General features: G+C 47.3%; 1 protein-coding gene across 5 annotated transcripts in view; it reads right to left on the bottom strand.

Annotated features, from left to right (window-relative positions):
- Positions 1-26,606, bottom strand: part of LOC134910378 (NLR family CARD domain-containing protein 3-like) — a 323,407-nt gene that overhangs the window by 87,293 nt on the left and 209,508 nt on the right. For all 5 annotated transcript variants that reach the window (XM_063918341.1, XM_063918331.1, XM_063918360.1 and 2 more), the window contains one exon: positions 17,572-17,658. In XM_063918341.1, the coding sequence (XP_063774411.1) occupies positions 17,572-17,658 (87 nt within the window). The remainder of the gene's footprint in view (positions 1-17,571; positions 17,659-26,606) is intronic.

The raw sequence follows: 26,606 nt of genomic DNA, 5'->3' as shown, positions 1-26,606 counted from the left end.
TAAAGACCCGTGGTGCCGTGGACAATCCAAACGGCAGCATCTGAAACTGATAATGACAGTTTTGTATCACAAACCTGAGGTACCCTTGGTGAGAAGGGTAGATTGGGACATGGAGATAAGCATCCTTGATGTCTAGAGATACCATATAGTCCCCTTCTTCCAGGTTCGCTATCACTGCTCTGAGTGACTCCATCTTGAATTTGAACCTTTTTATGTAAGTGTTCAAAGGTTTTAGATTTAAAATTGGTCTCACCGAGCGGTCCGGCTTCGGTACCACAAACAGCGTGGAATAATACCCCTTTCTCTGTTGTAGGAGGGGTACCTTGATTATCACCTGCTGGGAATACAGCTTGTGAATAGCTTCCAATACTGCCTCCCTGTCGGAGGGAGACGTTGGTAGAGCAGACTTCAGGAACCGGCGAGGGGGAGACGTCTCGAATTCCAATTTGTACCCCTGTGATACTACCTGCAGGATCCAGGGGTCCACTTGCGAGTGAGCCCACTGCGCGCTGAAATTCTTGAGACGGCCCCCCACCGTGCCCGAGTCTGCTTGCAGAGCCCCAGCGTCATGCTGAGGACTTGGCAGAAGCGGGGGAGGGCTTCTGCTCCTGGGAAGAGGCTGCATGGTGCAGTCTTTTTCCCCTTCCTCTGCCCCGGGGCAGGAATGAGCGTCCTTTTTCCCTCTTGCCCTTATAGGGACGAAAGGACTGGGTTTGAAAAGACGGTGTCTTTTTCTGCTGAGAGGTGACCTGGGGTAAAAAGGTGGATTTCCAGCCGTTGCCGTGGCCACCAGGTCCGATAGACCGACCCCAAATAACTCCTCCCCTTTATACGGCAATACTTCCATATGTCGTTTGGAATCCGCATCACCTGACCACTGTCGCGTCCATAACGTTCTTCTGGCAGAAATGGACATCGCACTTACTCTAGATGCCAGGGTGCAAATATCCCTCTGTGCATCTCGCATATATAGTAAAGCATCCTTTAAATGCTCTATAGTTAATAATATACTGTCCCTATCCAGGGTATCAATATTTTCAGTCAGGGAATCCGACCAAGCCACTCCAGCGCTGCACATCCAGGCTGAGGCGATCGCTGGTCGCAGTATAACACCGGTATGTGTGTATATACCTTTTAAGATATTTTCCAGCCTTCTATCAGCTGGTTCCTTGAGAGCGGCCGTATCAGGAGACGGTAACGCCACTTGTTTTGATAAGCGTGTGAGCGCCTTATCTACCCTAGGGGGTGTTTCCCAACGTGCCCTAACCTCTGGCGGGAAAGGGTATAGTGCCAATAATTTATTAGAAATCAGCAGTTTTTTATCGGGGGAAACCCACGCTTTATCACACACCTCATTTAATTCATCTGACTCAGGAAAAACTACTAGTAGTTTTTTTACACCCCACATAATACCCTTTTTTGTGGTACTTGTAGTGTCAGAAATGTTCAATGCCTCCTTCATTGCCGTGATCATGTAACGTGTGGCCCTACTGGACATTACGTTTGTCTCGTCACCGTCGACACTGGATTCAGTATCCGTGTCAGGGTCTGTGTCGACCATCTGAGGTAACGGGCGTTTTAGCGCCCCTGACGGTGTCTGAGACGCCTGAACAGGCACTAATTGATTTGTCGGCTGTCTCATGTCGTCAACAGTTTTTTGCAAAGTGCTGACATTGTCACGTAATTCTTTAATTACTACCATCCAGTCAGGTGTCGACTCCCTAGGGGGTGACATCACTAACACAGGCAATTGCTCTGCTTCCACATCATTTTCCTCCTCATACATGTCGACACAATCGTACCGACACCCAGCACACACACAGGGAATGCTCTGATAGAGGACAGGACCCCACTAGCCCTTTGGGGAGACAGAGGGAGAGTTTGCCAGCACACACCAGAGCGCTATATATATACAGGGATAACCTTATATAAGTGTTACTCCCTTTATAGCTGCTGTATTATATATTAGCTGCCAATAGTGCCCCCCCTCTCTTGTTTTACCCTGTTTCTGTAGTGTAGTCTGCAGGGGAGAGTCAGGGAGCCGTCCTTCCAGCGGAGCTGTGAAAGAAAATGGCGCTTGTGTGCTGAGGAGAAAGGCTCCGCCCCCTTCACGGCGGCCTTTTCTCCCGCTTTTTTCAGGAAACTGGCAGGGGATAAATGCATCCATATAGCCCAGGAGCTATATGTGATGCATTTTTTTTAGCCATATAAGGTTTTTATATCGTTTTTATTGCATCTCAGGGCGCTCCCCCCCAGCGCCCTGCACCCTCAGTGACCGGAGTGTGAAGTGTGCTGAGAGCAATGGCGCACAGCTGCAGTGCTGTGCGCTACCTTATTTGAAGACAGGAACGTCTTCTGCCGCCGCTTTCTCCGGACCTCTTCGCTCTTCTGGCTCTGTAAGGGGGCCGGCGGCGCGGCTCCGGGACCCATCCAGGCTGAACCTGTGATCGTCCCTCTGGAGCTAATGTCCAGTAGCCAAGAAGCCCAATCCACTCTGCAGTCAGGTGAGTTCGCTTTTTCTCCCCTTAGTCCCACGATGCAGTGAGCCTGTTGCCAGCAGGACTCACTGAAAATAAAAAACCTATTTAAACTTTTACTTCTAAGCAGCTCAGGAGAGCCACCTAGCTTGCACCCTTCTCGTTCGGGCACAAAAATCTAACTGAGGCTTGGAGGAGGGTCATAGGGGGAGGAGCCAGTGCACACCAGCTAGTCTAAAGCTTTTACTTTTTGTGCCCAGTCTCCTGCGGAGCCGCTATTCCCCATGGTCCTTACGGAGTTCCCAGCATCCACTAGGACGTCAGAGAAAAATGTTTTACATACAGTGATGGGATAATATTGTACGGGCCATACGACGGACTCCCCACTTTCAAACTTCGGTGGCCACATGTAGGCCAACGTCATTAAGGCCATGATAGTGCCCTCTTCCCATGTATGGAAAAATAAGAATTTACTTACCGATAATTCTATTTCTCGTAGTCCGTAGTGGATGCTGGGGACTCCGTAAGGACCATGGGGAATAGCGGCTCCGCAGGAGACTGGGCACAAAAGTAAAGCTTTAGAACTACCTGGTGTGCACTGGCTCCTCCCCCTATGACCCTCCTCCAAGCCTCAGTTAGGATACTGTGCCCGGACGAGCGTACACAATAAGGAAGGATTTTGAATCCCGGGTAAGACTCATACCAGCCACACCAATCACACCGTATAACTCGTGATCTAAACCCAGTTAACAGCATGATAACAGAGGAGCCTCTAGAAAAGATGGCTCACTACAGCAATAACCCGATTTTTTGGTAACAATAACTATGTACCAGTATTGCAGACAATCCGCACTTGGGATGGGCGCCCAGCATCCACTACGGACTACGAGAAATAGAATTATCGGTAAGTAAATTCTTATTTTCTCTAACGTCCTAAGTGGATGCTGGGGACTCCGTAAGGACCATGGGGATTATTCCAAAGCTCCCAAACGGGCGGGAGAGTGCGGATGACTCTGCAGCACCAAATGAGAGAACTCCAGGTCCTCCTCAGCCAGGGTATCAATTTTGTAGAATTTTACAAACGTATTTGCTCCTGACCAAGTAGCTGCTCGGCAAAGTTGTAAAGCCGAGACCCCTCGGGCAGCCGCCCAAGATGAGCCCACCTTCCTTGTGGAGTGGGCATTTACAGATTTTTGGCTGTGGCAGGCCTGCCACAGAATGTGCAAGCTGAATTGTACTACAAATCCAACGAGCAATAGTCTGCTTAGAAGCAGGAGCACCCAGCTTGTTGGGTGCATACAGGATAAACAGCGAGTCAGATTTTCTGACTCCAGCCGTCCTGGAAACATATATTTTCAGGGCCCTGACAACGTCTAGCTACTTGGAGTCCTCCAAGTCCCTAGTAGCCGCAGGCACCACAATAGGTTGGTTCAGGTGAAACGCTAAACCACCTTAGGGAGAAACTGAGGACGAGTCCTCAATTCCGCCCTGTCCGAATGGAAAATCAGATAAGGGCTTTTACAGGATAAAGCCGCCAATTCTGACACGCGCCTGGCCCAGGCCAGGGCCAACAGCATGACCACTTTCCATGTGAGATATTTTAACTCCACAGATTTAAGTGGTTCAAACCAATGTGACTTTTGGAACCCAAAAACTACATTGAGATCCCAAAGTGCCACTGGAGGCACAAAAGGAGGCTGTATATGCAGTACCCCTTTTACAAACGTCTGAACTTCAGGGACTGAAGCTAGTTCTTTTTGGAAGAAAATTGACAGGGCCGAAATTTGAACCTTAATGGACCCCAATTTCAGGCCCATAGACACTCCTGTTTGCAGGAAATGTAGGAATCGACCCAGTTGAATTTCCTCCGTCGGGCCTTACTGGCCTCGCACCACGCAACATATTTTCGCCAAATGCGGTGATAATGTTTTGCGGTTACATCCTTCCTGGCTTTGATCAGGATAGGGATGACTTCATCCGGAATGCCTTTTTTCCTTCAGGATCCGGCGTTCAACCGCCATGCCGTCAAACGCAGCCGCGGTAAGTCTTGGAACAGACAGGGTCCTTGCTGGAGCAGGTCCCTTCTTAGAGGTAGAGGCCACGGATCCTCCGTGAGCATCTCTTGAAGTTCCGGTTACCAAGTCCTTCTTGGCCAATCCGGAACCACGAATATAGTGCTTACTCCTCTCCATCTTATCAATCTCAGTACCTTGGGTATGAGAGGCAGAGGAGGGAACACATACACTGACTGGTACACCCACGGTGTTACCAGAGCGTCTACAGCTATTGCCTGAGGGTCCCTTCACCTGGCGCAATACCTGTCGAGTTTTTCCCAACGGTTTATAATCATGTGGAAGACTTCTGGGTGAAGTCTCCACTCTCCTGGGTGGAGGTCGTGTCTGCTGAGGAAGTCTGCTTCCCAGTTGTCCACTCCCGGAATGAATACTGTTGACAGTGCTATCACATGATTTTCCGCCCAGCGAAGAATCCTTGCAGCTTCTGCCATTGCCCTCCTGCTTCTTGTGCCACCCTGTCTGTTTACGTGGGTGACTGCCGTGATGTTGTCCGACTGGATCAACACCGGCTGACCTTGAAGCAGAGGTCTTGCTAAGCTTAGAGCATTGTAAATGGCCCTTAGCTTCAGGATATTTATGTGAAGTGATGTCTCCAGGCTTGACCATAAGCCCTGGAAATTCCTTCCCTGTGTGACTGCTCCCCAGCCTCGCAGGCTGGCATCCGTGGTCACCAGGACCCAGTCCTGAATGCCGAATCTGCGGCCCTCTAGAAGATGAGCACTCTGCAACCACCACAGGAGGGACACCCTTGTCCTTGGTGACAGGGTTATCCGCTGATGCATCTGAAGATGCGACCCGGACCATTTGTCCAGCAGGTCCCACTGGAAAGTTCTTGCGTGGAATCTGCCGAATGGGATTGCTTCGTAGGAAGTCACCATTTTACCCAGAACCCTTGTGCATTGATGCACTGAGAGTTGGCTCGGTTTTAGGAGGTTCCTGACTAGCTCGGATAACTCCCTGGCTTTCTCCTCCGGGAGAAACACCTTTTTCTGGACTGTGTCCAGGATCATCCCTAGGAACAGAAGACGAGTCGTCGGAACCAGCTGCGATTTTGGAATATTGAGAATCCAATCGTGCTGCCGCAACACTACCTGAGATAGTGCTACACCGACCTCCAACTGTTCCCTGGATCTTACCCTTATCAGGGAATCGTCCAAGTAAGGGATAACTAAAATTCCCTTCCTTCGAAGGAATATCATCATTTCGGCCATTACCTTGGTAAAGACCCGGGGTGCCGTGGACCATCCATACGGCAGCGTCTGAACTGATAGTGACAGTTCTGTACCATAAACCTGAGGTACCCTTGGTGAGAAGGGTAAATTGGGACATGAAGGTAAGCATCCTTGATGTCCCGAGACATCATGTAGTCCCCTTCTTCCAGGTTCGCAATCACTGCTCTGAGTGACTCAATCTTGAATTTGAACCTCTGTATGTAAGTGTTCAAAGATTTTAGATTTAGAATCGGTCTCACCGAGCCGTCCGGCTTCGGTACCACAACAGTGTGGAATAATACCCCGTTCCCTGTTGCAGGAGGGGTACCTTGATTATCACCTGCTGGGAATACAGCTTGTGAATGGCTTCCAAAACTGTCTCCCTGTCAGAAGGAGACATCGGTAAAGCCGACTTTAGGAAACGGCGAGGGGGAGACGTCTCGAATTCCAATTTGTACCCCTGAGATATCACCTGAAGGATCCAGGGGTCTACTTGCGAGTGAGCCCACTGCGCGCTGAAATTCATTGAGACAGGCCCCCCACCGTGCCTGATTCTGCTTGTAAAGCCCCAGCGTCATACTGAGGGCTTGGCAGAGGCGGGAGAGGGTTTCTGTTCCTGGGAACTGGCTGATTTCTGCAGCCTTTTCCTCTCCCTCTGTCACGGGGCAGAAATGAGGAACCTTTTGCCCGCTTGTCCACGAAAAGCCTGCGCCTGATAATACGGCGTCTTCTCATGTTGAGAGGCGACCTGGGGTACAAACGTGGATTTCCCAGCTGTTGCCGTGGCCACCAGGTCTGAAAGACTGACCCCAAATAACTCCTCCCCTTAATAAGGCAATACTTCCAAATGCCGTTTGTAATCCGCATCACCTGACCACTGTCGTGTCCATAACCCTCTACTGGTAGAAATGGACAACGCACTTAGACTTGATGCCAGTCGGCAAATATTCCGCTGTGCATCACGCATATATAGAAATGCATCTTTCAAATGCTCTATAGGCAATAATATACTGTCCCTATCTAGGGTATCAATATTTTCAGTCAGGGAATCCGACCACGCCAACCCAGCACTGCACATCCAGGCTGAGGCGATTGCTGGTCGCAGTATAACACCAGTATGTGTGTAAATACCTTTTAGGATACCCTCCTGCTTTCTATCAGCAGGATCCTTAAGGGCGGCCATCTCAGGAGAGGGTAGAGCCCTTGTTCTTACAAGCGTGTGAGCGCTTTATCCACCCTAGGGGGTGTTTCCCAACGCACCCTAACCTCTGGCGGGAAAGGATATAATGCCAATAACATTTTAGAAATTATCAGTTGTTATCGGGGGAAACCCACGCATCATCACACACCTCATTTAATTTCTCAGATTCAGGAAAACTACAGGTAGTTTTTCCTCACCGAACATAATACCCCTTTTTGGTGGTACTCGTATTATCAGAAATGTGTAAAACATTTTTCATTGCCTCAATCATGTAACGTGTGGCCCTACTGGAAGTCACATTTGTCTCTTCACCGTCGACACTGGAGTCAGTATCCGTGTCGGCGTCTATATCTGCCATCTGAGGTAACGGGCGCTTTAGAGCCCCTGACGGCCTATGAGACGTCTGGACAGGCACAAGCTGAGTAGCCGGCTGTCTCATGTCAACCACTGTCTTTTATACAGAGCTGACACTGTCACGTAATTCCTTCCAACAGTTCATCCACTCAGGTGTCGACCCCCTAGGGGGTGACATCACTATTACAGGCAATCTGCTCCGTCTCCACATCATTTTTCTCCTCATACATGTCGACACAAACGTACCGACACACAGCACACACACAGGGAATGCTCTGATAGAGGACAGGACCCCACTAGCCCTTTGGGGAGACAGAGGGAGAGTTTGCCAGCACACACCAGAGCGCTATATATATACAGGGATAACCTTATATAAGTGTTTTTCCCCTTATAGCTGCTGTATTGTTAATACTGCGCCTAATTAGTGCCCCCTCTCTTTTTTAACCCTTTCTGTAGTGTAGTGACTGCAGGGGAGAGCCAGGGGAGCTTCCCTCCAACTGAGCTGTGAGGGAAAATGGCGCCAGTGTGCTGAGGAGATAGGCTCCGCCCCTTTTTCGCGGACTTTTCTCCTGCTTTTTTATGGATTCTGGCAGGGGTTAAAATTCATCCATATAGCCCTGGGGGCTATATGTGATGTATTTTCGCCAGCCAAGGTGTTTTTATTGCTGCTCAGGGCGCCCCCCCCTAGCGCCCTGCACCCTCAGTGACCGAAGTGTGAAGTGTGCTGAGGAGCAATGGCGCACAGCTGCAGTGTTGTGCGCTACCTTGGTGAAGACAGGACGTCTTCTGCCGCCGATTTTCCGGACCTCTTCTGTCTTCTGGCTCTGTAAGGGGGCCGGCGGCGCGGCTCTGGGACCCATCCATGGCTGGGCCTGTGATCGTCCCTCTGGAGCTAATGTCCAGTAGCCTAAGAAGCCCAATCCACTCTGCACGCAGGTGAGTTCGCTTCTTCTCCCCTTAGTCCCTCGATGCAGTGAGCCTGTTGCCAGCAGGTCTCACTGAAAATAAAAAACCTAAAACTAAACTTTTCACTAAGCAGCTCAGGAGAGCCACCTAGTGTGCACCCTTCTCGTTCGGGCACAAAAATCTAACTGAGGCTTGGAGGAGGGTCATAGGGGGAGGAGCCAGTGCACACCAGGTAGTTCTAAAGCTTTACTTTTGTGCCCAGTCTCCTGCGGAGCCGCTATTCCCCATGGTCCTTACGGAGTCCCCAGCATCCACTTAGGACGTTAGAGAAATATACGTTATGGTAAGAACTTACCGTTGATAACGGAATTTCTCCTATGTCCACAGGTATCCACAGGATAACATTGGGATATGCCGAAGCGACAGCGGAAATGGCACCAAATAGTCACGAGCTTTCTGGCCTCCCAGGATGCATCGGGGCTCCTCCATATAATCCCGCCCACCGACTCAGTCAAATCAGTTGTTTTCACAGCAATCTAGGCAGGTGCATCATGTAGAAACCTATTCAGGCGATAAGAACACACATGCACACCCTTCCATACAAGAGGGAAGAGGTTTAGTGATTGTAAAGATCCTCAAATCAGGTGCGTCAGGGTGGGATCCCTGTGGATACCTGTGGACATAGGAGAAATTCCATTATCGACGGTAAGTTCTTACCATAACGTATATTTCTCCGGCTGGGTCCACAGATTATCCACAGGATAACATTGGGATTCCCAAAGCCATTTTTAGTGGTGGTTAGACAGGAGAACCTTTCGCCCGAATTCCGCGTCATGAGAGGCAAAAAGTATCCAAGGCATAATGTCTAATGAATGTGTTAATGGAAGACCATATGGCTGCCTTACAAATCTGTTCTGCTGAAGCACCATGATGTGCTGCCCATGAAGGACCTACCTTACGGGTAGAGTGCGCAGAGACATTAGCCGGAGCAGGGAGATCAGCACGAGAATATGCTTCTGAAATTACCATTCGGAGCCATCTTGCCAGCATCTGTTTACTAGCAGGCCATCCTCTTTTGTGAAATCCGTAGAGAATGAAGAGAGAATCTGTCTTTCTGATGGCACTAGTACGATCTATGTAGATTCTTAACGCACGGACTACGTCCAGCAACGCTTCTCCTGCAGAAAGTCCCGATACCTGAAAAGCCGGGACTACAATCTCTTCGTTAAGGTGAAACTTTGAGACCACCTTTGGAAGATACCCAGATCTAGTTCTGAGAACTGCCTTATCTGGATAAAAGATCAGAAAAGGAGACTTACACAACAGTGCTCCTAAATCTGACACTCTTCTAGCTGACGCCATCGTCAGTAGAAAGAGAACTTTAGCCGTCAACCATTTAAGATCTGCTCTCTTAAGTGGTTCAAACGGAGCCCCCTGAAGGATTTTAAGAACCAGATTCAAATACCAGGGAACTGCAGGAGGAACAAACGGAGGCTGAATGTGCAACACTCCCTGAAAGAAAGTACGCACATCCTGTAGGTTAGCAATCTTTTTCTGAAACCATACAGTTAATGCTGATACTTGAACTCTCAAAGAAGCTACTTTTAACTCCTTATCCAATCCTGCTTGAAGGAAATCCAAAATCCTGGATACTCTAAAAGATCTTGGATCCATACTCCTTTCACTATACCAATGAATATAGGCTTGCCATATTCGATGATAAATACGAGCTGACGAAGGTTTTCTTCCTCTAAGCATAGTTTAAATTACTTGTTGTGAAAATCCCCTTGAATTTAGGATAGAGGTTTCAACAGCCACGCCGTCAAAGACAGACGATCCAGATGGCTGTGATAACAAGGACACTGCATTAGTGGATCTGGACGTTGAGGGAGCTGTATTGGAGCTTCCACGGACATCCTTAGTAGATCTGTGTACCAATGCCTTCTGGGCCAAGCTGGAGCTATTAGAATTATAGCCCCCTTTGCTTGCTTTATTTTCCTCACCACCCAGGGTAACAGGGAGATTGGAGGAAACAGATATGCCAGATGAAATTCCCATTTCTCTGACAGTGCGTCTACAAGGATCGCCCCGGGATCCTTTGTCTTTGACCCATATATCGGAACTTTGTTGTTGAGATGGGACGCCATGAGATCTAACTCTGCAAGACCCCATCTGTTTACTGGAGTCTGAAACACCTCCGGGTGTAACGCCCATTCGGTTTCCTGAATGGTGTGTCGACTGAGAAAGTCCGCTTCCCAGTTCAGCACTCCTGGAACAAACACTGCGGACAATGCCGGAAGATGGAGTTCTGCCCGTCTTAGTACGTGAGTTACTTCCTCCATTAACCCTTTTGCTGCGAGTTCCTCCCTGATGACTGAGGTACGCTACTGCTGTTGCATTGACTGAGCGGAACTGGACTGGTCTTCCTTGCAGAATGTCCTTTGCCTGAACCAGAGCCGTATATATGGCCCTTATTTCCAACAGATTTATTGGCAGGCAACTTTCCTTTATGGTCCATTTTCCCTGGAACCAAAAACTTTCAAACACCGCTCCCCAGCCCTGTAGACTGGCATCTGTTGTCAGGATTAGCCAATCTGTTATCCAAAAGGGTCTCCACTTGTCTAGATGGTCCGTCTGAAGCCACCAGGTTAGTGAATTTTTACGTTTACTGGAAGCTTTATCATCTGCCTTTTTATTGTCTGATGTCTTCCATTCCATCTAGTCAGAATGAGGTGTTGTAGAGGTCTGGAGTGGAATTGTGCATATTCCACCATGTGGAATGTTGACACCATCAGACCCATCAGTCGCATTGCTGCATGGACTGATATTGTCTGACTGTGTAACAACTCCTGAGTCATTCTTGCACCTTGGATATCTTTTTCCAAGGTACAACTATTCTTTGTAGACTTGAATCCAATATGGCCCCCAAATGAACCATCCGTTGTGACGGATTAAGAGACGATTTTTCACAATTTATGAGCCATCCATGTCCTTGTAGACAGACTATCGTCCGTTGGAGATGGCTCAAGAGTGATTCCTGGGATTAAAAGATCGTCGAGGTATGGAAAAATTCTTATCCCCTATTTGCGGAGATAAGCTGCCATAACCACCATAATTTTGGTAAATACTCTGGGGGCTGTCGCTAGCCCAAAGGACAAAGCCTGGAACTGAAAATGTTGCTGGAGGATGGCAACCTGAGGTAACACTGATGGGATCGTGCTATGGGCACATGTAGGTAAGCATCCTGTATATCCAAAGATATCATGTAATCTGCTGGTTCCATAGCCAAAACTATGAAACGTAACGTTTTCTATGTGGAACCTTGGAACCCAAATGCATTTGTTTAACATTTTGAGGTTGAGAATTGGTCGGAATGACCTATTTGGCTTCTGAATCAAAAATAGATTGGAGTAAAAACCCTGTCCCCATTGTGTGTGGGGAACTGGGATAATTACCCCAGACTGAAGCAATTTCTGAACTGCTTCTTGCAGGGCGTTGTCCTTCGACTCGGGCTGGTGCAAAAAAAAACCTTTGAGGAGGCTGCCTCTTGAAAGGGAAAACATAACTGAGAGATACCACCTTCTGCACCCAAGCATCTGTCGTCTACTGATGCCATATGTGTGCAAAGTGAAGGAGACGGCCCCCAACCCTGGAGTCCTCCACGCGGAGGCCCGCACCCTCAGACTGATGGCGTTCTGGTTTGGAAGCTGGCTGTCTATTGGCCCATTGCTTCCTACACCTAGTTGATTTACTGAACTGGGGTTGCTTAAATTCCTCTTTCCTTTTGCTCTGCCTTGCCATCTAAATGGCCGAAATTTCGAACCCCTAGGCTTAGGGTTATAACTAGCCGGAAACCTGACCTTCTTGGATTCAGCTTCCGATTCTAGAATATCTGTCACTTGTTTTCCAAACAGAATATCACCAGCGAAAGGCAGAGCTTCCAAAACTTTCTTGGATTCTGCATCCGCTTTCCAAGTACGTAGCCAAATTGCTCTGCGAGCGGCTACCATCAAGGCTGATGCTTTAGAAGCAATCGTACCTATATCAATTGCTGCTTCTTCCAAATATTGCGCAGCTTGTTTTATACGGCCTAGATGAGACTCCTGCTCCCTGGTAGAAGCAGAGAGGCCATTCTCTAGTTCCTCCGCCCATTCTACCATTGCTTTCGCCATCCAGCCTGAAGCCATAGCTGGCCTTACAACAGCCCCTGAGAGAGAGAAAGAAAATATATATATATTTTTCAAGAAACCATCTACTCTTCTATCTGTGACATCATTCAGTGAGGCAGACGGCAATGGTAAAATAGATTTACGCACAAGTCGCATGACATGTGCATCTACTTTAGGAGGAACTTCTCCTTTTGAACAGTCCGCAGCTGGAAAAGGATAATAAGAATCCCATTTTTTTGGAATTTTATACTTTTTATTGGGTGTAGCCCAAGGTCCTTCCATAATTTCCGTCAGATCTTCTGACTCTGGAAATTCAGTCCTAACTGTTTTTGGATGTTTAAACATAGGTGCTTTAGATTTTGACACTGCTTTGGCTGATTCCTCCAGAGACAAATTAGCCTTCAGGGGAACAATAAGCTCAGCTATATCCTCTGAGCTGAAACCCTCCGACTGATCATCATATGGGGTATTTGAATACACTGTATCCTCATCTGTTGTATCATTTTGTGTAGTCTGTAACATGGATGTATCTACCCTGGTTTTAATAGCCTGGCTACTTGTAGAAGCTGCTGGAACCAAACCATAAAGAGGTAGCTTCATGTATGGGTTAATAGTGTAACCTATTCCCGGGGGTGGAACTGCAGGTGCTAATCTGTCAGCTATTGTAGACAAGGTCTGTGCGACCACACCCCTTCTTGCAGGGCGTTGCCCCTTATCAGTAAGATACTGGGCTATTCCATGCAAAATCCTTTTACCAGATATGCATGTTAGGGGTGTAGAAGTCCCTGATAAAGTATCCTCGTCTTTTGCCGCTCACAGACATGGTAAGTAATCAGATTTTTTTTTTTTTTTTTACAAATACTACACTCTCTGTGACTGAAAATCACCTATATAGATATAGAAGTGATATCAATCTGACCACAACCTGTGCACCTGAATTGAGGTTCAGAAACAATATACTACAGGTTGAGTATCCCTTATCCAAAATGTTTGGGACCAGAGGAATTTTGGATATGGGATTTTTCCGTATTTTGGAATAATTGCATACTATAATGAGATATCATGGTGATGGGACCTAAATCTAAGCACAGAAGGCATTTATGTTACATATACACCTTATACACACAGCCTGAAGGTAATTTTAGCCAATATTTTTTATAACTTTGTGCATTAAACAAAGTGTGTGTACATTCACACAATTCATTTATGTTTCATATACACCTTATGCACACAGTCTGAAGGTCATTTAATACAATATTTTTAATAACTTTGAGTATTAAACAAAGTTTGTGTACACTGAGCCATCAGAAAACAAAGGTTTCACTATCTCAGTCTCACTCAAAAAAGTCCGTATTTCGGAATATTCCGTATTTCGGAATATTTGGATATGGGATACTCAACCTGTATATATACTTTTCTAGTATGTAGGAGTACAATTACTGTATTTCTGTTTTTAAACAGCTATTACAACAAGTTTTTCAGACATAATATGCAGAAAACAACAGTACTGTACAGGCCTCATATGCATTGTGTACCAAAATTAGCTATTCATACTAACAAGTAGATAGAATCTTAGTACTGTATAACCCTTACTCAGTAGAGTGGGATACAGGGAGACTCACCCCACTTCCAAGATCGATCAATACACTCAAAAGACGCTGAGTGGATTCAGACACTACTAGTGTACACTGCCGCTCCGGAAACTGATAACGGACATAGACGCTCAGCGAACGATGAGTGTATGCAGATGCTCCTGTCTGCGACCCGGTCTCGGCGGCAACTGTAGTGTACACAACCGCAGCGGCCTAAGCTGCGACCGAGTACCCTCGTGGTAGCGTCTGAGATGGAAGTGAGGTCATCAGTTCATGGACGGGAGACGCACGGAAACTGGTCATGAACTGGGGGGAGGGGCGACCAGGAGCGCGTCTGACTCCCCCTGCTGACATAAACTCCAGGGATCGCGGCCTCAACCTAGTCCTGGCGCCTATGATCCCTAAAGCATAGCACTGGAGCACTTAAGAGTGGCGGCGCATCAACCACTGTTTGTAGACTCCTCCAATACAGTGCGGCTGTGTCCGGAATCCCCTAGTAAGTGGAACCGTTGCCTTACCTTCTCCCATGCTCCGGCCACAGCCTGGTAACGTCTGCTGGACCTGCTAGAACATCCGTCACAGACGCCCGCCGAGACAGCTTCTAATACCCGAAGGTAAGCGTTGTTGCGACCCGGTGGAGAGTTGCTGGAGTGACTCTTTCTAGCATGCGTTTAAGACGCTGTTAAGAAAGATCACTCAAAACATAGTAAGACTATAAAAATAAAATAATAAAAGCTTAGGGCTGCTTTAACAGCAGCCCTGTGACCATGGTCCGATTCCTGCTGCAGCAAACAAAAAACTGATTTGACTGAGTCGGTGGGCGGGATTATATGGAGGAGCCCCGATGCATCCTGGGAGGCCAGAAAGCTTGTGACTATTTGATGCCATTTCCGCTGTCGCTCCGGCATATCCCAACGTTATCCTGTGGATAACCTGTGGACCCAGCCAGAGAAATGTATGTTTCCCATAGTGCAGATGATCACAGATGAACACCCCCTCTTTATAAAATAGATGCCCCTATATTATTGGCAGTCTGGATGGTGGAGATCTTTCCCAATCCCTGGATTCCATGATTTGTCTGTGTCTTTAACGTCAGTGACGGGACGGGCATTGAAAATGTAAAGATGCCATTTTACCAGCATCTTTACAGTTGTGATAACAATCCGCTTAACATGCTATAAGTAGCATGTTAATCTTGTTAGCATGCTGGTGCCTGCATTCTGTTATTTATATGGCGCAAATAAACAATAGGTATATGTGGGCATAATTGTAACAATCTGTGCTGCCCCACGTTACGGAATGTCTTTCTGCCATTTCATCTTGGATGTCTGTTTCCACCTCAACTCAATCTTTCAAAAACTGAGCTAATCAATAAAAGATATCTGACATCTCTACTCTGTTGACAACACAATGAACTCTACCCATCAACCTCTGTACCCACTGTGTATGAGGACACATCTGTATGTGCAGGTTGAGTATCCCTTATCCAAAATGCTTGGGACCGGAAGAATTTTGGATATCGGATTTTTCCGTATTTTGGAATAATTGCATAGCATAATGAGATATCATGGCGATGGGACCTAAGTCTAAGCTCAGAATGCATTTATGTTTCATATACACCTTATACACACAGCCTGAAGGTCATTTTAGCCAATATTTTTAATAACTTTGTGCATTAAACAAAGTGTGTGTACATTTACACAATTCATTTATGTTTCATATACACCTTATACACACAACCTGAAGGTCATTTTAGCCAATATTTTTTATAAATTTGTGTACTAAACAAAGTTTGTGTACACTGAGCCATCAGAAAACAAAGGTTTCTCTATCTCACTCTCACTAAAAAAAAATTGTATTTCGGAATATTTGGATATGGGATACTCAACCTGTAGTATTATTATTATTATTATTATTATTTTACATGACCTAAATTTTCAGAAACAGTATATAAATGCACATAAATATGAACAATTACTCTGAAAGTGCTCTAAGAATAGATAAAGTTAATCACAGGAAAGAATTTTGAGTGAACCAAAAATAAGAAAAAGAATTTTCTAAAAAATAAGTAATAAGGAAAATTAGCTTAATGTATAACTTTATTGGTATACTTTAAAAATGCAAAACACTGAAGCTATACAAAGAAAAAACTACCAACACAGTGATATATAAACATGAAAAGTGAAAAATTCATAAAGAAATGAAATGAAAGCAACATAAACATCAAACTTAAAATCACATAAATCGGTGATGTAGTAGGTTTCAAACCACTATAAAATATAAATATTTATAAAATATACAGTGTGGTAAAAAGTAATGGCCTGTGAACTGCAGGCATCAGCAGGTTCATGGCGAGGATGCCCGACATTAAAAAGCAACAATCATTTAAAAGGCAAAACCAACTTGGTTTGCCTTTTACATGACTGCTACTTTTAAACAACAAGCTATTACATTTACCACATATTGGGCCTCATTCAAATATGGTTGGAGTTGCTATATGCTTCCACGTAAGCAGCAGTGACAGCAACTCCAAACTACATCTGAATCAGCCATGCCTCCTGTGTCACAACTCCTGCATGCATTAGTGATCCAAACTGCATCGGATCAACCTGCACCATGTGGTCACGCAAGCCGACCATCGGAAATCCAATAGAGAGGCCAGGTGTTTTGACGGAAATCCTGGACTCCTCACTCCGCACAACGGCGGTGACACCTCCCTGCCAATCACAGTCTGCTGCCAATCTGCGTCCGTCGTGGCATACCTGTACTGCACATGTGTAGTATGGATCTGGGGCAATTGTGCAAAGTACCGAGGGTGGGTGGACTGCACATGCGCAGGACCCGTTCTGCGCATTTCTGCACCATCACATGCAGTGACCCCTAAGCCATAAGGGGGTGGTCATGTAGAACAACCCTGAAAATGCGGTCTTCTCACCCCCGTTTTCTGGGAGTGCAGAGGACAGGGTCTGTGTCTTCAAGTCATAGATTTGGCCTTTATTCTGAGTAAGGACTGTCTTACTCAGATGAGTGATGCTGCCAACATGGATACTGATGGTCATCTGCTGTGTCTTCAGAGAAAAAAGCCGGATCACAGATGCAAACATGAAGCGTCTTTTTCCTTCAGACGCCTCCTGCGGCATAAGCATTTTTATACAGTGCTGCTGCGTCCAAAGACACATTATACACACACACACACACACACACACACACACACACACACAATTTCGATGGTACAACTAATGGTAGTGTCTAAAGATGCACCAGGTAGTATTTCAGCCTTTACTAATGCTTAAAGTGGGGATCTCAGTCCTTGCACATTTATACGCATGGATGTACGCGAGGGAAGGACTTTGTTGCGGCATTTGCTTAAAGTCACAGATATACAATAAAAATACTTTTGTATTATAACTATTGTTGTGCAAGTTGCAGTTGGTCCACTATAATGTCACAATGCGGGACACAAATGATCTATTCAGCAAAGTTGAAGCAAAGTTCTTCACAACTTATACCAGTCACTGTAATTCTTGAGTGAAACATACCGTACACATACTGTAAATGAAGAATAGTAGAAAAAATATACACCTACCCCAAGTAACACATCTTGCAGTCTGGTGACATCAGTACATTGCTGAGAATTTTTATTGCTTCTATATCCAGGTTATTTTCTCCAAGCCTAAAATATCAAAAAGATAATAAAATACATAGGTGTTACAGTTATTTTTGATGTTTTCATTTGTGCAGTATCATTTGCCGTTCACCCCCTGTAACACCATCCTTCCTATAACAATCTCCACTTTTTTCAGCCTCATTATAATACTAGTACCTGTTAAAAGCAAGCAAAATATGGTGAGCAGATATAATAGCCAGGAGAAAGACTACCTTCAACGTGCGGTAACTCCACAGAGTCAAGGGGCTCAAAGGGGGGCCGCTGAAAAGCATCCAAAAGCAAATACAAATATCACGGGAAAAAATAAGATTTTACTTACCGGTAAATCTATTTCTCGTAGTCCGTAGTGGATGCTGGGGACTCCGTAAGGACCATGGGGATAGACGGGCTCCGCAGGAGACATGGGCACTTTAAGAAAGAATTTAGGTTCTGGTGTGCACTGGCTCCTCCCTCTATGCCCCTCCTCCAGACCTCAGTTAGAGAAACTGTGCCCAGAAGAGCTGACAGTACAAGGAAAGGATTTTGGTAATCCAGGGCAAGATTCATACCAGCCACACCAATCACACCGTATAACAAGTGAAAACAACCAGTTAACAGTATGATAAACAACAGAGCATCAGGTCAACCCTGATGCAACCATAACATTACCCTTATTGAAGCAATAACTATATACAAGTATTGAAGAAGAAGTCCGCACTTGGGACGGGCGCCCAGCATCCACTACGGACTACGAGAAATAGATTTACCGGTAAGTAAAATCTTATTTTCTCTAACGTCCTAGTGGATGCTGGGGACTCCGTAAGGACCATGGGGATTATACCAAAGCTCCCAAACAGGCGGGAGAGTGCGGATGACTCTGCAGCACCGATTGAGCAAACACAAGGTCCTCCTCAGCCAGGGTATCAAACTTGAAGAACTTTGCAAAAGTGTTTGAACCTGACCAAGTAGCCGCTCGGCAAAGCTGTAATGCAGAGACCCCTCGGGCAGCCGCCCAAGAAGAGCCCACCTTCCTAGTGGAATGGGCCTTAACTGATTTTGGCAGCGGCAATCCAGCCGCAGAATGAGCCTGCTGAATCGTGTTACAGATCCAGCGAGCAATAGTTTGCTTTGAAGCAGGAGCACCAAGCTTGTTGGAAGCATACAGGATAAACAAAGACTCTGTTTTCCTGACCCTAGCCGTTCTGGCTACATAAACCTTCAAAGCCCTGACCACATCAAGTAACTCGGAATCCTCCAAGTCAGTAGTAGCCACAGGCACCACAATAGGTTGGTTTATATGAAAGGATGAAACCACTTTCGGTAGGAATTGTGGACGGGTCCGCACTTCTGCTCTATCCGCATGGAAAACCAGATAGGGGCTTTTATGTGACAAAGCCAACTCTGACACACGCCTAGCCGAAGCCAAGGCTAATAGCATGACCACCTTCCACGTGAGATATTTCAACTCCACCGTTTTGAGTGGTTCAAACCAGTGGGATTTCAGGAAACTCAACACCACGTTAAGATCCCAAGGTGCCACTGGAGGCACAAGAGGGGGCTGAATATGCAGCACTCCCTTAACAAACGTCTGAACTTCAGGCAGAGAAGCCAACTCTTTTTGAAAGAAAATGGATAGGGCCGAAATCTAGACCTTAATGGAACCCAATTTTAGTCCCAAATTCACTCCGGACTGTAGAAAGTGAAGGAAACGGCCAAGCTGGAATTCCTCCGTAGGAGCATTCCTGGCCTCACACCAAGCAACATATTTTCGCCATATACGGTGATAATGTTGAGCTGTCACGTCCTTCCTAGCCTTTATCAGCGTAGGAATGACCTCATCCGGAATGCCTTTCTCTGCTAGGATCCAGCGTTCAACCGCCATGCCGTCAAACGCAGCCGCGGTAAGTCTTGGAACAGACAGGGCCCCTGTTGCAACAAGTCCTGTCTTAGAGGAAGAGGCCACGGGTCCTCTGTGAGCATTTCTTGCAGATCTGGATACCAAGTCCTTCGTGGCCAATCTGGAACAATGAGTATTGTTCTCACTCCTCTTTTTCTTATTATTCTCAGCACCTTGGGTATGAGAGGAAGAGGAGGAAATACATAGACCGACTGGAACACCCACGGTGTCACCAGGGCATCTACAGCTATCGCCTGAGGGTCTCTTGACCTGGTGTAGCTTTTTGTTGAGGCGGGATGCCATCATGTCCCCCTGTGGCAGTTCCCATCGACTTGTAATCTGTGCGAAGACTTCCTGAGGAAGTCCCCACTCTCCCGGGTGTAGGTCGTGTCTGCTGAGGAAGTCTGCTTCCCAGTTGTCCACTCCCGGGATGAACACTGCTGACAGTGCGCTTACGTGATTCTCCGCCCAGCGAAGAATCTTGGTGGCTTCCGCCATCGCCACTCTGCTCTTTGTGCCGCCTTGACGGTTTACATGAGCTACTGCGGTGATGTTGTCTGACTGAATCAGAACCGGTTGGTCGCGAAGCAGGGTCTCCGCTTGACGTAGGGCGTTGTATATGGCCCTTAGTTCCAGGATGTTGATGTGAAAGCAAGTCTCTTGACTTGACCACAGACCTTGGAAATTTCTTCCCTGTGTGACTGCACCCCAACCTCGGAGGCTTGCGTCCGTGGTCACCAGGACCCAGTCCTGAATGCCGAATCTGCGGCCCTCGAGAAGGTGAGCGCTCTGTAGCCACCACAGAAGTGACACCCTGGCCCTGGGGGATAGGGTGATTAACCGATGCATCTGAAGATGTGATCCGGACCACTTGTCCAGTAAGTCCCATTGAAAGGTCCTCGCATGGAACCTGCCGAAGGGAATGGCCTCGTATGATGCCACCATCTTTCCCAGGACCCGAGTGCAGTGATGCACTGACACCTGTTTTGGTTTTAATAGGTTCCTGACCAGTGTCATGAGTTCCTGAGCTTTCTCCATCGGGAGATAAACCCTTTTCTGGTCTGTGTCTAGAATCATGCCCAGGAAAGGCAGACGAGTCGTAGGAACCAACTGCGACTTGGGAATATTTAGAATCCAGCCGTGTTGCCGTAACACTTCCAGAGAAAGTGCTACGCTGATCAGCAACTGCTCTCTTGATCTCGTTTTTATGAGGAGATCGTCCAAGTATGGGATAATTGTGACTCCTTGCTTCCGCAGGAGTACCATCATTTCTGCCATTACCTTTAAATGGGGACATGAAGGTATGCATCCTTTATGTCCAGAGACATCATAAAATCCCCCCCTTCCAGGCTTGCGATGACCGCTCTCAGTGATTCCATCTTGAACTTGAACCTTTTCAGGTATATGTTCAGGGATTTTAAATTCAATATGGGTCTGACCGAACCGTCCGGTTTCTGGACTCCTCGAATTCCAGCTTGTATCCCTGAGACACAATCTCTATTGCCCAGGGATCCAACTGGGAGTGAACCCACTTGTGGCTGAAATTTCGAAGACGCGCCCCCACCGGGCCTAGCCCCGCTTGTGGAGCCCCAGCGTCATGCGGCGGATTTTGTAGAGGCCGGGGAGGACTTCTGTTCCTGGGAGCTAGCTGCGTTGTGCAGCTTCTTTCCTCTGCCCCTGCCAAGAAAGGACGCACCTCGGACTTTTCTTGTTTTTCTGTGATCGAAAGGACTGCATTTGATAATACGGTGCTCTCTTAGGCTATGAGGAAACATATGGCAAAAAATTTGACTTTCCAGCAGTAGCTGTGGAGACCAGGTCCGAGAGACCCTCCCCAAACAATTCCTCACCCTTATAAGGTAAAACCTCCATATGCCTTTTTGAGTCGGCATCACCTGTCCATTGCTGAGTCCACAGGACCCTTCTGGCAGAAATTGACAAAGCATTTATTCTAGAACCCAGTAGACTAATGTCTCTTTGAGCATCTCTCATATAAAGGACAGCGTATTTAATATGCCCCAGGGTCAATAAAACAGTATCCCTATCTAGGGTACCCAACTCCTCTGATAAGGTATCAGTCCATGCCGCTACTGCACTATAGACCCAGGCCGACACGATTGCCGGTCTGAGCAAGGTACCTGAATGCGTACTAAATGGACTTCAGGGTACCCTCCTGTTTGCGATCAGCAGCATCCTTGAGGGTAGCCGTATCCTGGGACGGCAGGGCTACCTTTTTGGATAAGCGTGTTAAAGCTTTGTCCACCCTAGGGGAGGATTCCCAGCGCAACCTGTCTGTTGGCGGGAAAGGATACGCCATAAGAATCCGTTTGGAAATCTGCATTTTTTTTATCTGGAGATTCCCAAGCTTTTTCACATAACTCATTCAGTTCGTGTGAGAGGGGAAAAGTTACCTCAGGTTTCTTTACCTTATACATATAAACCCTTGTGTCAGGGACAGGGGTTTCCTCTGTGATGTGCAAAACATCCTTAATTGCTATAATCATATATCGGAGTGATTTAGCCAACTTTGGCTGTAACTTTGCATCATCAGAATCCATGCCGGTATCTGTGTCAACAATTTGGGATAGTGTGCGCTTCTGAGACCCTGACGGCCTCTGCGACATAGGATCAGGCACGGGTTGGGACCCTGACTGTCCTGAGGCTTCAGCTTTATCTAACCTCTTATGCAAGGAATTAACATTATCATTTAAAACCTTCCACATATCCATCCAATCAGGTGTCGACGCCGTCGGCGGAGACACCACATTCACTTGCTCCCGCTCTGCTTCCACATAGCCTTCCTCATCAGACATGTCGACACAAGCGAACCGACACACCACACACACAGGGAATGCCCTTTTTGAAGACAGTTCCCCCACAAGGCCCTTTGGAGAGACAGAGAGAGAGTATACCAGCACACACCCCAGCGCTATAACCCAGGAATCACACAGTAACTTAATGTTAACCCAGTAGCTGCTGTTTATATTGTGTTTTTGCCCCTAATTTATGTCCCCCCTCCCTCTCTTTTTACCCTCTTCTACCGTGAATCTGCAGGGGAGAGCCTGGGGAGCTTCCTCTCAGCGGAGCTGTGGAGAAAAAATGGCGCTGGTGAGTGCTGAGGAAGAAGCCCCGCCCCCTCGACGGCAGGCTTCTGTCCCGCTTAAATATGTATTTTCTTGGCGGGGGCTCATACATATATACAGTGCCCAACTGTATATATGTTTACTTTTGCCAAAAAGAGGATCCAAATGCTGCCCAGGGGGGAACCCCCCCCCCCCCCCCCCCCTGCGCCCTGCACCCTTACAGGGACCGGAGTACGTGAGGTGTGTGGGAGCACTGCAGCTGTGCGCTACCTCAGTGAAGAACGGAGTCTTCTGCCGCCGATTTGAAGTCTTCTTGCTTCTCATACTCACCCGGCTTCTGTCTTCCGGCTCTGCGAGGGGGGCGGCGGCGCGGCTCTGGGATCGGACGGCGAGGGTGAGATCCTGCGTACGATCCCTCTGGAGCTAATGGTGTCCAGTAGCCTAAGAAGCAGGACCTAGCTTCAGAGAGTAGGGCTGCTTCTCTTCCCTCTGTCCCACGATGCAGGGAGTCTGTTGCCAGCAGAGCTCCCTGAAAATAAAAAACCTAACAAAATACTTTCTCTCAGCGAACTCAGGAGAGCTCACTGAAAAGCACCCAGCTCATCTGGGCACAGTATCAAACTGAGGTCTGGAGGAGGGGCATAGAGGGAGGAGCCAGTGCACACCAGAACCTAAATTCTTTCTTAAAGTTCCCATGTCTCCTGCGGAGCCCGTCTATCCCCATGGTCCTGACGGAGTCCCCAGCATCCACTAGGACGTTAGAGAAATAGGATTTTAATACCTACCGGTAAATCCTTTTCTCGTAGTCTGTAGAGGATGCTGGGGACTCCAAAAGGACCATGGGGTATAGACGGGATCCGCAGGAGACATGGGCACACTATAAGACTTTGAATGGGTGTGAACTGGCGCCTCCCTCTATGCCCCTACTCCAGACCTCAGTTTTAGGAAATGTGCCCAGGGAGACGGACATTTCGAGGAAAAGGATTTTTGTTACACTATGGGTGAGATACACACCAGCTCACACCACAAACACACCGTACAACTGGATTAGCAGGAAACCAGAGAACAGTATGAACGAAAAACAGCAACAAGCTGAACATAACCGATACACAACCTTTGTGTAATTGAAACAACAACTAACAATACAACTGCAAGTAACAGTCCGCACTGGGATGGGCGCCCAGCATCCTCTACGGACTAGGAGAAAAGGATTTAACGGTAGGTATTAAAATCCTATTTTCTCTTACGTCCTAGAGGATGCTGGGGACTCCAAAAGGACCATAGGGTATATACCAAAGCTCCAGACCGGGCGGGAGAGTGCGGACAACTCTGTTGCACCGATTGAGCAAACACAAGGTCCTCATCAGCCAGGGTATCAAACTTGTAGAACTTAGCAAAAGTGTTTGAACCCAACCACGTAGATGCTCGGCAAAGTTGAAGTGCAGAGACCCCTCTGGCAGCCGCCCAAGATGGGCCCACCTTCCTGGTAGAATGGGCCTTCACTGACTTCGGCAACGGCAATCCAGCCGTAGAATGAGCGTGCTGAATCGTATTACAAATCCAGCGTGCAATAGTCTACTTGGAAGCAGGATTTCCAATCTTTTTGGAAACGTACAGGACAAACAGAGCCTCCGTTTTCCTAACCAGAGCCATTCTGGCGGCATAAATTTTCAAAGCTCTCACGACATCAAGAGATTTTGGCACCGTCACGGCATCCGAAGCCACAGGCACCACAGTAGGTTGATTTATGTGAAACGAAGAAACCACCTTCTGCAGAAATTGTTGACGAGTCCACAATTCCGCTCTATCCACATGGAAAATCAAATATGGGCTCTTGTGAGACAAAGCCGCCAATTCCGACACCCGTCTGGCGGACGCCAAGGACAAAAGCATGACCACTTTCCAAGTGAGAAATTTCAACTCAACCTTTCGCAAAGGTTCAAACCAGTGAGACATAAGAAATTGCAACACCACGTCAAGATCCCACGGTGCCACAGGTGGCACAAACGGGGGATGGATATGCAGCACTCCCTTCACGAAGGTCTGAACTTCAGGAAGGGCGGCCAATTCTTTTTGAAAGAAAAAAGATAATGCCGAAATCTGCACTTTGATGGAACCCAATTTCAGACGTGCATCCACGCCTGCAAAAAATGGAGAAAACGACATAGCTGAAACTCCTCCGCAGGAGCTTTCTTGGCTTTACTCCACAACACATATTTTCTCCAAATACGGTGATAATGCTTCACCGTGACCTCCTTTCTAGCCTTAAGGAGAGTGGGGATGACTTCCCCGGGAATACCCTTTCGAGCTAGGATTTGGCGTTCAACCTCCACGCCGTCAAACGCAGCCGCGGTAAGTCCTGAAATACGCATGGCCACTGCAGTAACAAGTCCTCTCTGAGAGGAAGCGGCCAAGGATCTTCTATGAGCAATACCTGAAGATCCGGATACCAGGCCCTCCGTGGCCTATCTGAAATGACGAGTACTGCCGGAACCCTTGTTCGTCTTGTGATCCTCAACACCTTTGGAATGAGAGGAAGTGGAGGGAACACATATACCGACTGAAACACCCACGGAGTTACCAGGGCGTCCACTGCACTGGCTTGGGGTCCCTTGACCTGGAACAATACCTCGGAAACTTCTTGTTGAGGCGAGACGCCATCATGTCTACTTGAGGAACTCCCCAACGCCTTGTCACTTCTGCAAATACCTCTTGATGAAGAGCCCACTCTCCTGGATGGAGATCGTGTCTGCTGAGGAAGTCTGCTTCCCAGTTGTCTACGCCCGAAAGGAAGACTGCTGACAGAGCGCTCAAGTGCTTTTCCGCCCAGTGGAGAACCCTTGTGGCCTCCGCCATAGCCGCTCTGCTCTTTGTTCTGCCCTGGCAGTATACGTACGCTACCGCAGTTACGTTGTCCGACTGAATCAGGACCGGTAGACCTCGAAGGTGTTCCGCTTGTAGAAGGCCATTGTAAATGGCTCTTAACTCCAGAACGTTTATGTGGAGATAAGTTTCCTGGCTTGACAATTTTCCCTGGAAACTTCTTCCTTGTGTGACTGCACCCCAGCCTCGGAGACTTGCATCTGTGGTCAGCAGGACCCAATCCTGGATTCCGAACCTGCGTCCCTCTAGAAGGTGAGAACTTTGCAGCCACCACAGTAGAGAAATTCTGGTCCTGGAAGATAGACTTATTTTCCGGTGCATGTGCAGATGAGACCCGGACCATTTGTTCAGCAGGTCCCACTGAAACACCCGGGCATGAAACCTGCCAAACGGAATGGCTTCGCAAGCCACAACCATCTTCCCTAGCACTCGACTGCATTGATGAATTGACACTCTTGCCGGTTTCAGAAACTCCTTGACCATGCAATGGATTTCCAGAGCTTTTTCTGCCGGAAGAAACACTCTCTGTAGTTCCGTGTCTAGGATCATGCCCAAGAAGGGCAGCCGAGTTGTCGGGATCAACTGAGACTTTGGCAAATTTAGAATCCAACCATGATGTCGCAGAACGGTCAGGGAGAGTTCCACATTTCTTAGCAACTGCTCCTTTGATCTCGCCTTTATCAGGAGATCGTCCAAGTACGGGAATTGTGACACCGCGCTTGCGTAGGAGTACCATCATTTCCGCCATCACTTTGGTGAAGACCCTCGGGGTCATGGAAAGCCCAAACGGCAACGTCTGAAATTGGTAATGACAATCCTGGATACACAAAAGGAAGAAGGAAAGGGCTGTATTGTCGGTGCACATAAGGAAGACTAGATCTGGTTATCACATCTGCCTATATTTGTTTAAAATTTAACTTTTATTAGTATCTGTTTAAAACTAGTGTACATTACTTACACATAACCATGAGTATAAGCGAAACTTAGAGGTTAAAATTGTGACGTAGACAAAACATACAAAGTGCAAATGAAATAAAGGTGATTTGAAGATTAAAATGTGTGTCCACGTGTCTTATTCCAATGTCCAAATATGTATAATCTATTATTCCATA

The sequence above is a fragment of the Pseudophryne corroboree genome, chromosome 1, assembly GCF_028390025.1.
Source record: "Pseudophryne corroboree isolate aPseCor3 chromosome 1, aPseCor3.hap2, whole genome shotgun sequence".
Classification (NCBI taxonomy): Eukaryota; Metazoa; Chordata; class Amphibia; order Anura; family Myobatrachidae; genus Pseudophryne; species Pseudophryne corroboree.
The sequence above is the reverse complement of the archived record's forward strand: the minus strand, read 5'-3'. Positions and strand labels throughout refer to the sequence as shown.